This window comes from Microtus oregoni, unplaced genomic scaffold, assembly GCF_018167655.1.
Source record: "Microtus oregoni isolate MIOR12 unplaced genomic scaffold, Mior012 000026F_ref0000081, whole genome shotgun sequence".
NCBI classification, from domain to species: Eukaryota; Metazoa; Chordata; class Mammalia; order Rodentia; family Cricetidae; genus Microtus; species Microtus oregoni.
The window spans coordinates 25,583,179-25,597,057 of record NW_024543085.1 but is presented as its reverse complement, the minus strand read 5'-3'; the positions used below and the strand labels follow the sequence as shown (position 1 = coordinate 25,597,057).

General features: G+C 48.0%; 1 protein-coding gene across 2 annotated transcripts in view; it reads left to right on the top strand.

The window, feature by feature from the left end:
* The window catches only part of Ube2h (ubiquitin conjugating enzyme E2 H), an 85,309-nt gene extending 76,716 nt beyond the window's left edge, over positions 1–8,593 (top strand). For both annotated transcript variants that reach the window (XM_041675444.1, XM_041675443.1), the window contains one exon: positions 4,706–8,593. In XM_041675444.1, the coding sequence (XP_041531378.1) occupies positions 4,706–4,830 (125 nt within the window). In that variant the 3' untranslated portion in view covers positions 4,831–8,593. The remainder of the gene's footprint in view (positions 1–4,705) is intronic.
* Positions 8,594–13,879: the final 5,286 nt, after the last annotated feature.

Genomic DNA, 13,879 nt, shown 5'->3' with positions numbered 1-13,879 from the left:
TTGGATGCATAGGTTTAAATTCCCCGTTAGTTGTACAAGGCTTATGTCACAGGGATACTGGGGGCCGTGTGTTAAATATGTTTCTCATCCTCCCCAGGCCCCTCCGGAGTATTACTGAGTTTTTACTTAAAGCAGAAATGACCTGTAATTCATTTTCTTAGGTCTCGAGTACTTAAAAATTTTAAGAAGAAAAATGCAGTTTCAGCCACATAGAATTTTGTTAGGAAACTGCTAAAATTTTGACACTACAGGCACTGTCTGCATGGTTATTATAATAAAGAAGTACTTCTGTATTCTTTTACTCGTTATGCCTCAGCAATATAGTATTACCCTAACTGTAGTGTGGATCTGCTCTGATCCTAGTTACAAAAGGAACCAGACCTGTGTTCATCTTAGGGTAGTAGCTACCCCTCTCTCAGGGACCAACCCTCACTTCCTGTGGTGTCCATGTTGAAGGTCAATTTGCCATTCTTGGTAGTCTGAGATTGTTATGTCTCTTAGACCTGAGCTCAGCCCTGCTTCTACTGTACTTTTGTATACTGCCTTGCCTTATTTCTCAAATAAATATTTATTTGCTGCCTTCACCACTGGAGGTGCCCATTTCCAAAGCCCTTGTCTTCTCCTACGGGCCTCTTAGGATCTGGCTCCATGTGTCATTTTCAGCTTTAATCGTTGCTTTCCCTTCTACCAAAGCTGTGGCCTGACTTCTTCCGTGTCTTCCTGGGCCTCACTACAGCTTTGGCGCTTTCTTCTTTTCTGAACCATGTCTTATTCCATTCCCTGAGTGTGACCATCCCCTTATGACCAACTTATGCTTAGACCCCCCAGACTCCATGTCTCTCCTGAGTTGCTTATTCATGGCTCCAGGTAGCCCTCCAGGTAGGTGTGTCTAGGCCTGACCTCCCAGGATTGTCTGTGAACTCTACGGTGGGCGTCACAGCTCGGTGTATTTGCATTACAGAAAAGTCCATAACTTTTCTCCTAGGTTTTAACCTTTAGATTCAGCTGATGGCATTTGAGAATGTAGGTGTAGGGGCCTGGCTCAACAGCTAAGAACATGACTGACTCTTCCAAAGTGTCATCGTCACTGTTCTGATGCCGTGAAGAGACATCGTGTCTAAAGCAGTGTATGAAGGAAGAATTTAATTGGATACTTGCTTACAGTTTGAGAAGATTAATTCATTACCATCATGGTGGGGAGTGTGACAGACAGCAGGCAGGCATGGTGCTGGGGCTGTAGCTAAGAATTCACATTTAAACTATAATTTGGAGGCACAGAGAGCAAAACTGGGCCCAGCATGGGCTTTTTAAAAAATATTTATTTATTTATTTATTATGTATACAATATTCTGTCTGTGTGTGTGTCTGCAGGCCAGAAGAGGGCACCAAACCTCATTACAGATGGTTGTGAGCCACCATGTGGTTGCTGGGAATTGAACTCAGGACCTTTGGAAGAGCAGGCAATGCTCTTAACCACTGAGCCATCTCTCCAGCCCCCCCCCCCCCAGCATGGGCTTTTGAAACCTCAGAGCCCACCCCAAGTGACAACACCTTCTAGTCCTGCCCAGTTTCATTAACTGGAGACCAAGAATCCAAATAAAGGAGGCAATGGGGGACATTCTGACTCAACCCACCACACAGAGGGTCTGAGTTGGACTCTGAGCACCTATGTCCAGTAGATCACAACTGCCTAGAACTTTTACTCCAAGGATCCACTGTCTCTAGCTTCCTCGGGTACACCACTCCCCAGGTACGGCAGGCATGCCTATATCCACATGATTAAAAATAAAAATAAATCTTTGAAAAAATGCAGGTGTAAAAAGGTTGAAGGCTAAGCAGTCTGTGGGAGTGGGTGCCCTTGGCATTATCTAAAGATAGGCCAATTTCGTGCTCAAAACCTTTGCTAGTAAATCAGGCACAGTAGTGCATGTCTTAATCCTTGCACTCAGGAGGCACAGGCAGGCGATCTCTTGAGTTAGAAAATAACCAGTGCTGCAGAGAGACCGTGTCTCAAAAGAAGAAAGAAAAAAGAAACAAAAGCCACCTTTGCTAATGCGACAGGAGAGAGTTCGGTCCTTAAATCACTGCCTGGATAGAATGAGCAGGGCGACAGGAGGCTCCGTGTAGCTCCTGACTGACCTCCATGCGAATGTAGGCTGCGCCCACAAAGCCTTCTTGAGCAGCACCAGCCTGCGGGGGACTTCAGTGCTGAGCAGTCCACCTTCCCTTCCTCCTGTGAGGTCTGGTCGGATGAGTCTCAGGTACTGAAGTGTGCTCACTCCTCTGTCAGTAGAGCATTGGTTCTCACATGCCTGCTGCTGGACCCTTCAGTACAGGTGCTCATGTGTGCTGACCCCCAACTATAAATTATTTTCTTTCTACTTCATAACTTCGTTACTGTTAGGAATTGTAATGTGAATGTCTGCTATGCAGGATCTCTGGTATTCAACCCCGTGGGAGCAGTGACAAGTTGATCTGCTGCTATAGGAAAGCAGACTTTCTTGATGTACGTGCACTCAACCAAGACCCTACGTTCTGCCTCATTTTCTTCTGAGTTTTGGTCTTGTGGTCTTTTTCTTTCCTTTAAGGCCAGCTGGGGGGTATAGTTGATAGAGTGCTTGCCTAGCATATACAACACCAGCACTGCAGAAGCTAGATGTGGTGGCGTGTGCCTTGGGGTTTGAGTCAAGAGGTCCTAAGTTCAAGGTTGGCCTTAGATATCTACATATCTGATGCTTGTGGTAGCTAGATTTTTGAAGCCAGCATGGACTACATGAGGTTCTGATTTAAAAAAATAAAAATAAAAAAGGCTAGGCAGTGGTGACCCACCATTGATCTCAGCAGTTGGGGTGCCAAGGCAGTAGATCTCCAAGTTCAAGGCCAGCCTAGTCTACAGAGTGAGTTTCAGAGCAGTCAGGGCTACACAGAGAAACCCTGTCTTGAAAACCAAAAAAAAAAAGAGAAAGAGAGAGAAAGAAGAAAGTTAATGTTCAGGTTTCATAGCCCAGCCACACAATTTTGGTGACACTAAGACTTTAAATGAACTGTTCTGGCCATGCCATGGTTGTACACGTCTTTAATCCCAGCACTTGGGAGGCAGAGGCAGGTGGATCTCTGTGAGTTTGAGGCCAGCCTGATCTACAGTTTCAGGACTGGCTCTATAGCTACGGAGAAACCCTGTCTCGAAAAAAACAAACAAAATGAATGGATGCAGAGCGTGGGGGTTTAAGCGGCCACAGCTGCCTCCTGTTTTATCCTCCCTGTCAGTAACGTGTTCTTAATTTCTCCACCTTCTGAAAAGCCTTGTCCTGGTCAAAGCTTCATAGGCACTTGTTTCTTTGAATATCTAAAAGATGGCGTGACAGATAGAACAGCTTCTAGGAAGGGTGAGTCAGAAACCAAATCCCTGAGCTGGAGCACTTGTGCCTCACAGCCCCCTGTAGCTCCAACTTTAGGGCCCGCACTGGCCTCTTTGAACACCTGCACCTGTGCTCATACATACATAAGTTGTTTTGTTTTTAACTCTAAAGAGTGCATTTTGTATTTGTTTTATTTTTCAAGACAAGGTTTCTCTGTGCAGCCTTAGCTGTCCTGGAACTCACTCTGTAGACCAGGCTGTCCTCGATTTCAGAGAGGATCTGTTTGCCTCTCCACCAAGTGTTGGGGCTAAAGGCATGTACCACTACCACCTGACACCAAAAATATTAAGCCAGTCTTGTACATATCAAGTTCCAAAGCCAACCTAGGCTGTACTAGCCTGTCTCACAGGGCACTCAGAAGGAGGGGAGGTAGAAGCGTACCTACCTCGGCCCCTGTGCTTCTTCAACACTCGCAGGCTCCTGTCTTCTGCCTTGATAGTGGCTCCTGCGGAGTGACCATGTATGTCCAGCTTGTGTCCTGATGGGATCCCACCAGCCACCCTTGCATATACATGTAGGCTGTTTACTCAGACAAGACAGGGTTTCTCTGTGTAACAGCCCTGGCTGTCCTGGAACTCACAGAGACCCGCCTGTCTCTGCCTCCAGAGTCCTGGGATTAAAGGGGTGCACCGCCACCACCCGGCTACAGTGTGTGCTTTTATTTTTTTTTTAAATATTTATTTATTTATTATGTATACAGTATTCTGTCTGTGTGTATGCCTTCAGGTCAGAAGAGGGCACCAGACCCTACTACAGATGGTTGTGAGCCACCATGTGGTTGCTGGGAATTGAACTCAGGACCTTTAGAAGAACAGGCAATGCTCTTAACCTCTGAGCCATCTCTCCAGCCCCAGTGTGTGCTTTTAGAAACAATTTTATTCTTTTTCAGTCAACACGTTTGGCCTGGGCTCTTGAAGCAGAAATCTTGAAGTGAATAATGCATTGAAGAACCACCCGGCTACTCCTGAGCCTCCATAGGGCAGCTTGTTCCTGATGAGCAGACTGAAACCATTGTTACAAACTCAGCGGGCAGGACCCCTATAGTCTATACAGACCTGAGCCAGCTGTGATTCCACAGCTGCAGTCAGAGGAGGCTGGGAGTCACTAGTCCTGTTCTACCTGGGAAGAAGTCAAACGTGTGCTTGCCCGTTCCCCCCACACATTAGTCACCTCTCCTTTGGAATTCCCGTGGCTTTTAAAGATGATGACAGCTTCTCCTGGTGCAGCAGGGACGTCTGTGCCTGTGGTCCTGAGCTCATGTTCTGTGTTTCTTCTCCCCTGTGCAGAGTACATCCAGAAATACGCAACAGAGGAGGCCCTGAAGGAGCAGGAAGAGGGCACTGGTGACAGCTCGTCGGAGAGTTCTATGTCTGACTTTTCGGAAGATGAGGCCCAGGACATGGAGTTGTAGTAGAAAAGCATCTGCTTTTCAGAAAGACTTATTTCCTAACCATGAGAAGCAGACTATAATATTCATATTTAAACAAAGCAATTTTTTTTATTACTAAACAAGGTTTTTATGAATAATAGCATTGATATATATATATTATATATCACCCTTTAGATCTTGATTTCTTGGTCATTTCTCAACCTGAGGTGCATAGCATATCCCCACATTCCATTTCGGTAGCAATATGCAGTCCGGATGCATGCATTCATAAGTCCATTCGGCCAGGCCAGCCTGCGTGCTGCTCAGCTGTCAAGAATTGCCGCTCCGATAGGTAAATGTGAGGGAACTAACAGGAAAAGTCGCTTCTTTTTATGGATGGTTCCAAAGAATAAAACAGATGTACCAGTTGTTGGATGAAGACAGAACAGTGCTTTTCCAGGTGGAAGGGAAAGGCTGAGGAAGAGGCGAGCTCCGGAGCTTGTGAAGCTGGCCTCGCACAGCCAGCTGCTCCCAAGAGAGACCACAGTGGGCGACGGCAGGGTTGGATGAGAAGTGAGACTTAGAGCCTTTTTTTTTTTTTTTTTGGACTCAAATTTAGGTGCATTTTTCTAGGTAGATTCCTGGCCCTCTGTGCAACCAGACCTGTAGCCGTAGCCACATTGGTTTTGCTTTGAAGACCCTTTGGGACTGTTTTCTGAACCCAAATCTTTTTCTTGGTACAGCTCGTCATCCAGAACTTTTTTTTTTTTTTTTTTTTTTTTTGAGAGAGAGAGAGAGAGAGAGAACAGGACTGGAGGAGAAAAGGGGAGGCTGGTCCCGTTGGAGACCACTGCCCTGGACTGAACTGCAAAAACTGGAAGCAGTTTTTGTTTGGTGTTTTTCTTTTCTTTTGTTCCTTTATATTTTTCTATTTGTGTGAATTGAACTTAGGCAGGTTACAGATTTAATTTTACCTACCAAGAGACAGTCTCCTCCCTGGACAAGGCGCTCAGTGGACCTTCAGGTGGAGGGAGACTGGCCTGGAGGCTCGAGGCCTGCGCAGTCCTGTGATCTCTTGGTTCTCTCTCTGGCAGCTGCTCCTGGCAGCAGCCCAGTTGCCCACCACTTATGGCAGAGGGAAGTGTGGGTATGTAAGACCCAAAACATCCTAATTTTTTTAAAGACATCCTAAATTTACAATGAGTAAGAATTGAACGTTGTTGTACCCATGGTGGCTTGAGGTGGGAGAACCACTTTCTTCTGTGACTGACTAGGGAGGGTGTGAGCCATGACAGGTTATAGGCAGGTTGCGAGGGAGGGAGGACACTTTGTCCCTCCGCGGGAACAGCAAGTCAGACAGCTGAAGCCTGACCTGCCACTGCAGCCTCTGCTCAGCTACCTGCCACCCAGAGTGCCCAGCAGACTCCATCGGACTCTGGAAGGGATTTGGAGAAAGTTTAGACACCGGCTCTGTATTCTTTTTGCCGAAACAGGAACAGTAGAAGTAGCCAATCCTAAGAGCATCTGAAGGCAGTGCGTGTCCGATGTGTTTAGTGTAGGAGTGCTGTATTCCACAAGGTTAAGTCGGTGAACTGGGGAGACACCTCTCCTTTTTAATTCAAAAAGCACAATCAGTCTTTCCTTTGAAAATCTATATGAAGTCCAACTTTTAGCATGATTATTTTCCTAAATAAAAAGACAAATAATCTACTTATTCTAAGTTAATTACGGGCATGAAGCAAAAGGTTTTCTTTGGGGAAAATGGAGTTCTGTGGGGCTGTGGTCAGTTTACTGTACTGTTCTCTTGGGCACCCTGCCTGTTGGAAGGCGGCTTTAACTGTGTAACGCTGTGCTTACCTGGCGTGCTGTCTTCTGTTTGGGGGAAGGAGGGCCTCTGCAGGCACATCCAGCTCGCTTCCCTGGAAGAGGGGCAGTTTGCTCATGCCATAACCTTACTGTAGGTGCTACTTAGGGTAGGCTTGAAGTGCTGGGTGGTCACTTTTGAGTTCAAACAATAAAAAATTGTATTTTTTCAATACTGTATAAAATAGTACTCTAATTACCTTTCCCAAAAAAAAAAAGGGTCCTGATGATTGCTTTTGATCTTGTTGAAAAAAAAAATAGAAAACAAAAAATCCAACAAAGCCTGACAGAGTCAATTTTAGGGAATGGGCCTGAGCAGCTACTGCTCTGACTCTTACGAGAATCCACTCCCTCCCCTGCAGACAGAGCAGCACACAGCTGAGGGCGCAGAACGGCCATGCAGAGCCCAGGGCTCGAGGCCAGGGCGGAGGGTTCCCATCCAGGCATTCATGACTGCCCCCAATCACTACCCTCAGCTTCCTGGCACCAGTCCTGGTTCCATGCTTGTTGGCGCTCTCTGGGCCTTGACTCTGTTGGGAAGTCGGCTTTGCAAGCTTTCTGACCCTTCCTTGCTTCTTGGTGAGGCAGGGCTAGATGACCATACCATACCCATGGGTGCAAAGGATCAGAAATGAAAGTCTGCCTGGGACTCTGAGGACTCCAGGTCCCCATAGTAAATGGATGCACTCTGGAGTTTGCCTCCTTGGTTACCAAAACCCTCTAGTTGCCTGTGGATGTACCTCCTAATACCCAAGGGGGCATCGACCCCTTTGGAGGCTGAGCACTCCTTCCTTTGAGGGTTAGCAGTAAGTCGGGGCTGTTGCTGGCATTTGCCCGCCCTTTGTACCTACCGTTTTTGAAGTCCTACCTTATGGTTTACCAGTGGAAGCCATTCTTTGCCCCCATTCAGACGACTGGAGCTCTTGCCAAACGCTGACAAGCAAAGTGGCTGCTGCCTGGCAGCCCAAACCTGCCACGTTCCTGTGCTTCCTGGAAGCCCAGGGCTGGGGCCAGTGGGCCGTGTTCTGTGGTTGCCAACGTAGGCCCTGGCAGTTGACGTTTTTGTCAGTCTCCACCCTCCTCGAGACTGTGCAGCTTCAACCAGCATCTCCTGTTGATGAGAGTCCTCAGAAGTTGCCACATCTCTCCAGCTCTCGTGCTTTCGTCCACTTCAAGTGCTGTTCTGTTGCCAACCGGCTGATCTGGGCCCCCGAGGGGTGTATCTTCTCGGAGGAACTGTGCCCTGGAAGTTGGCCTTGACCTGATAAGCCACCTTTTGGGGTGGCTAAGAATCATGACAGATCCCCTGCCAGTCTAGTCTCTGGGTCAGTTTTCCGAGAACTGGGATTGGCCTCTGTTTTAGTGACTGAGAAAAGTGAAGCCATTTATAAAAGTTAGCGGAGGGTTTTGCTTTGTTTTGCCCACTTCTGATTGGGTCAGAGCCTTGCTGAGTGAAAACCAACTCGTTTCTGATTGGGCACAAAGAACTGCTTTTCTTTTGGACTTCTGAATCCATGTTCACCTTCCTTTGGCCACTGAACACGTTGGCCAGCTCTTAGGGATTGGATGGAGTAAAGGCCCTCCGGGGTCATGGGCGTGCAGCTTTCCACTTGCCTGAGGAATGGCCCTGGCTCTTGGTTCAGCAGTTACTTGGCTGTGGGCGTGGGAAGAAATGGCCTTCAATTACTGATTGTATTTGGTACACTTTGTGTGATACTTGAAGAGATAAAAGGGACTTACCAGCCCTTAATTGAAATCTAAGCTTTTTACCGCTTTCCTCTCCTTGCCCTCTCTCCTCCCTCCCACCTTCCTTGCATTGTGATGATCTAGTGGGCATGTCTGTCACCTGGACAAATGCCTCCTCTGACTATAACCTCTTAATAGTTGTGTATAATGAAAACTGTAAACTTTTTTAAATAAAATGTGTATATACCTTGGCAAATGGCTGAACTTGATCAATAGCTGCCCACACACCAATCAACAAGACAGAGGACAGGAGTCGGTAACCTCAGGCAGGAATAACCAAAGGCCCCTGCCCACAGACAGCTGGCTGAGGTTTGCACATCAGAGTCCTCCCTGCAAAAACATCTCCTGCCAACCCTGTGCTAGAGGCTCTCATTATCCTGTGTGTGCCTAAGCCGCCTGTGGACTGGTGAGGATGTGTGATCAGTCGGTCAGTGTCCCCAGTGCTGACCTCTCTGTGTGGGGAGCCGAACACTGCTCTAGCTAGCCACCAGGTGGCAGTGCTGTCCAGTCTTCTGAGCCCCCTGAGCAAGGGTGTCTTCTCATGTGCTGTGATGTGATGTTTCCTGGGAATAGGGATACTGTGTGTAGGAGCCCACTTCCATATCTGCCTATCAAATTTGGCATGGGTGGGGAGACACACCTAGAACAGTGTCTCTTGAATAAGGAAGGCCACCTTCCAGAAACAAACCACAACAGTTGAGCTGGTGGTCTTCAAAGTCCCGGAAGCCAGAGCTGTTGAGTTCTAGTCCACATCTCCAGTGACTTCGGACTCTAATGGACTCCGTACAAATTGAGCAATCCCATGGCACCAGTAGCGAGGCTGCTGTGGGATCCTGTGTTTGGAAACCGAGACTTGAATACAGGCTTCTTTAGACCCAAGAACATCACTCATACCCCAAGGCACTGCCCCTCTTCCAGGAAAGGGCTTGTGGGGTTTCTGAAGCATGTGGTTCTAGAAAGTTAGACTTAACTAACTTCTCCTTCCAGCAGACCCCGGGGGGTGAGTTGCTTAACATTGGATTTTTTTTTTATTTTTTTGAGACAGGGTTTCTCTGTAGCTTTGGAGCCTGGCCTGGAACTAGCTCTTTAGCTCTTGTAGACTGGGCTGGCCTCGAACTCACAGAGATCCACCTGCCTCTGCCTCCTGAGTGCTGGGAATAAAGGTGTGCGCCACCACTGACCGGTTTAACCTTGGATCTTGAGGTGTTCATCCCGCCAGAGAAGGAAGAGACAACTTAGGACCCCCACAGCTGGAGCCACCAAATAGTCACCTTGATAAAGACAGTCCGTGTGGCTGAGGCCTGACCCCCAGAGCTATAACCACTGGGACAGAAAGGTTATCTGGCTCTTTAGAGATGAAGTCACTCTCAGAGGAGTCTTCCCACTAGTTCAGGGTTACTCACCTATCTGTGGTGATGGATATTTTTAAACACGGCATCTCCTGGTTCCTAAGAACTCTCTGGAGCTTGTGTGAGGCCCTAAGAAGTGACGGGGACAAAGTGGCACTTGGAGTACCCCACTGTCATAAGTCAGAGAGTGCTAGGTGGCAGATAAAGTGTGACCTTTCTAGGACCCTGCCACCATGGCCAACCAACCTAGGGCAGACAGCCCCAGCTCCTGCAGGCAGCCTGGCATCTGTTTTTGTAATGACCGCGGATATGCATTTGGAAAGGTGGAATAATGGGGGATTTTGTTCTTGTTTTGTTTTTGAGACAGTTTCTCTGTAGCTCTGGCTATCCTGGAACTAGCTGAGAAGACCAGGCTGGCCTCGAAATCACAGAGATCCGCCTGCCTCTACCTCCCAAGTGCTGGGATTAAAGGCATGCGCCACCATCGCCCGGCGAATAATTTTTTTTTTTTTAAGACAGTGTTTCTCTGCTTAACAGTCCTAGCTGTCCTAAAACTAGCTCTTTTAGTCCAGGCTGGCCTTGAATTCACAGAGACCCGCCTGCCTCTTCTGCCCAAATGCTGGGATTAAAGGTGTGCACCCACCACTGCCTGACTGAATGATGCTTTTTTAAAAATGCCCTTCTTGGCCAGAATGGTGGGACATTCCTTTAATCCTCCATTCGGTAGGAAGAAGCGGTGGATCTCAGCCCAAGGCCAGCCTGCTGTACATAGAGTTCCAAGGCCAACCAGGGGCATAGTGAGACCCTGTCTCAACAAAACAAAGCAGAAATAAACCAAAAAATCCTTGTGCAGCCGGGCAGTGGTGGTGCACGCCTTTAATCCCAGCACTCGGGAGGCAGAGGCAGGCGGATCTCTGTGAGTTCGAGACCAGCCTGGTCTACAAGAGCTAGTTCCAGGACAGGCTCCAAAACCACAGAGAAACCCTGACTTGAAAAAAAAAAAAAAAACCCTTGTGCAGATTTCTGTTCTGATAGCAAGACACGCCTTGCCACACCATCCTCTAGGGCAGTTCTCAACCTGTGGGTTGTGACCCCTTAGGGGATAACCTAAGGCCATCGGGAAATATTTACATTATGATTCATGATAGTAGCAAAATTCGGTATTGAGTAACAATGAAAATATTTTATGGTTGGGGGCTGCAGCATTAGGGAGATTGAGAACCACTGCTTTGTAGGGTCCTGGATGCCGGAAGTTCTGCTCTAAGAGATCCCACTGGGAGCGCTCCATCTTGCTGGCTATAGCTGAGACAGTGGCACCATGTTGGGTCCTAGGACTTCCGGCATTGTAAGCCTATTGAACTCATGCTGTTCCAAGTGCAGAGTTGGTGACCAGCACCCACCGGAGCCTCCTGTCATCTGGGACCCAACCAGGTACATCATGGTTAACCTGCCCAGGGGTCAGCCCCATAGGCCGGGTCCAGATCTGAGAGTCAGGACTTCAACCCCAGTACACCCAATTTCCACTGCGTGTTTCTGAGGTCTTCAATAGAGACAGAAAAAGCATCAGCTGTAGGGGTAGGAGATGTAGCTCAGTGGCAGAATACCTGCCTACGTACATACGTATGTGAGGCAACCTTTACTATAATAAAACCTGCTCAGGAACCCATCTCTAGAGCAGAAATACAGAACGCCATCGCCATAAGTTTTTTAAAACTTCATTGCTGGAGGTGGTAGCGCACACTTTTAATCCCAGCACTTGAGAGACAGGGCCAGGTGAATCTCTTGAATTTGAGGCCAGTCTGGTCTACAGAGCGAGCTCCAGGGTGACCAGAGTTACATTCCCCACCCCTCGAAGGGTTAGGGTTATGGTTTGTTAATTTGGTTTGGTGTGGGCTTGAGACAGGGTTTCTCTGTGTATCTTTGGTTATTCTGGAACTCGCTCTGTAGACCAGGCTGACCTCGAACTCTTAGAGATCCTCCTGCCTCTGTCTCCTGAGTGCTGGAATTAAAGGGGTGGGCTACCACCTCCTAGTTTAGGCTTTTTTTTTTTTAAAGATTATATTAGGTGACTGCTCCTTGGACTGGAGGGGGAGGGGGAGGAGGGAGGGAGGAGAAGGAAGTGGGAGGAAGGGAGGTGGAAATTTTCAATAAAAAAATAAATAAAATTAAAAAAAGATTAAATTAGGGTTTTATTTAAGTCAATAGGCCCCATTTTGCTATACAATTAATGTTTAAAGTTAATGAGTTATTTTGCACTTTAATGTTGGTAATTAACGCTTAACTCCAGAGTGTAGCACGAATTCTAATTGGTCTTAATAATAAAAACTGGGCCCGATGGTAGTGGTGCAGGCCTTTAATCCCAGCACTCTGGAGGCAGACGCAGGCGGATCTCTGTGAGTTCGAGGCCAGCTTGGTCTACAAGAGCTAGTTCCAGGACAGGCTCCAAAGCTACAGAGAAATCCTGTCTTGAAAAACCAATAATAATAGTAATAATAATAGTAAAAACTGGGCGGTCAGATATAGGGGTTAATGCTGAAAGATCAGAGAAGCAGAGCAGTCAACTACTGGAGAGTTCTGAGCTCAAACCAAATGGGAGATCCTGTTTCTACGAATCAAATTGAATGCTGTCTCTATGAAACCTCAGAACTGCATGTTCAGACTGAGTCCTCAGACTGCATCTGAGCTCCTGTCTCCTCCTGCCTTTTATTCCTCTCCCTGCCCAGCCATATCCCTCCTGTCTCCACCTCCCTAGTGCTGGGATTAAAGGCATGGGATCTCAAGAGCTGGGATCACCTTTGTGTGCGCACTGTTTCTTTTAGACAGATTCAATCTCGTGTAGCACAGGGTGGCCTTGAACTCAGAGATCCATGTGCCCCTGTCTCCCGAGTGCTGGGATTAAAAGTGTGTGCCACCACTGCCTGGCCTCTATAGCTTAGCTCAGCACTCTGATCTTCAGACAAACTTTGTTAGATTACAAACAATATCACTACACCAGAGTAGATTTCATACAGCATCTCTCAACGTGGATGCTAATTTTTCAGTGTTTAAAGGCCTGGTGGAGAGCACGGCCAGTTGGTGACCAGTGCTCAAGAGTCCAAGCAAGGAGTATGAACTGAAAGCCAGCCTGGCCAATCCTGTCTCGAAACAAGATTTTTAGGGGCTGGAGAGATGTCTCCGTGATTAAGAGTACTTGCTGCTCTTCCGGAGGACCTGAGTTCTGTTTCAGCAGCTGAATGGTGACTCGGCCATCTGTCTCCACAGCTCCTGGGCTCTGCTGCTGGCTTCTGACCGCCACCTGCACCAGACACACAAATGGAACAAAGGCAAAGGCGCTCATGTGTGAAATAAAACGCCTAAATTTTTGTTGTTTTTTTTTCAAGACAGGGTTTTTCTGTGTAGCCTTGGCTGTCCTGGAGCTCGTCCTATAGACCAGACTGGCCTTGAACTCACAGAGATCCTCCTGCCTCTGCCTCCCAGAGTTTTGTTAAGTGTTTTACCATAAATAAGTTGTTTTGCAGCAAAATGTACAGTGTTTGTTTTAAGATCTAACTAACTAAAATTATGTAGTATTAAAAAAACATAAATGCACTGTTCTCCCAGAAAGAGAGAACGCGAGGTGTGGTTGTGTTGGGGGTTGTGCCCAGTTACCCACAAGTGCCTCCCACCCCACCCACTGTTGGACAGAGTCACGGTCCTGGAAGCCTCCTCTGCCTGCTGCAGGGTTTTTGTTTGTTTTGTTTTGTTTTTAGAAAGCAAATCTCAGAGCCCAGGAACAGCTTCGCTAGGGAATGTGGAAGCAGCAGGCAGGGGTGGACAGGAAGCTCGGGCATTGGGTGGGGGATGGGGGGGTTATGGGCCTCACCTGTCTGTCCCCGAGGCAGGTGCAGACCTGGAGGGAGGTGACTTCCAGGCTCGGAGGACACAGAGGTTCCGCCATGCTGGAAAGTCTATGATGATGACAGCAGCGGGCTCCAGAGGGGGCAGACGCCGTGGCCCCAGAGCTGAGGAGGCGCCACCTGCAAGGCGCCGAAGCCCTCCTCGACTTGGCCACCAGGGGGCGCGCGGGGCTCGTGCAGTTCCCTGCTCCGCGCCCCGCGAGGGACAGCATGATTGATGGCAGAGAGCTACTGTCC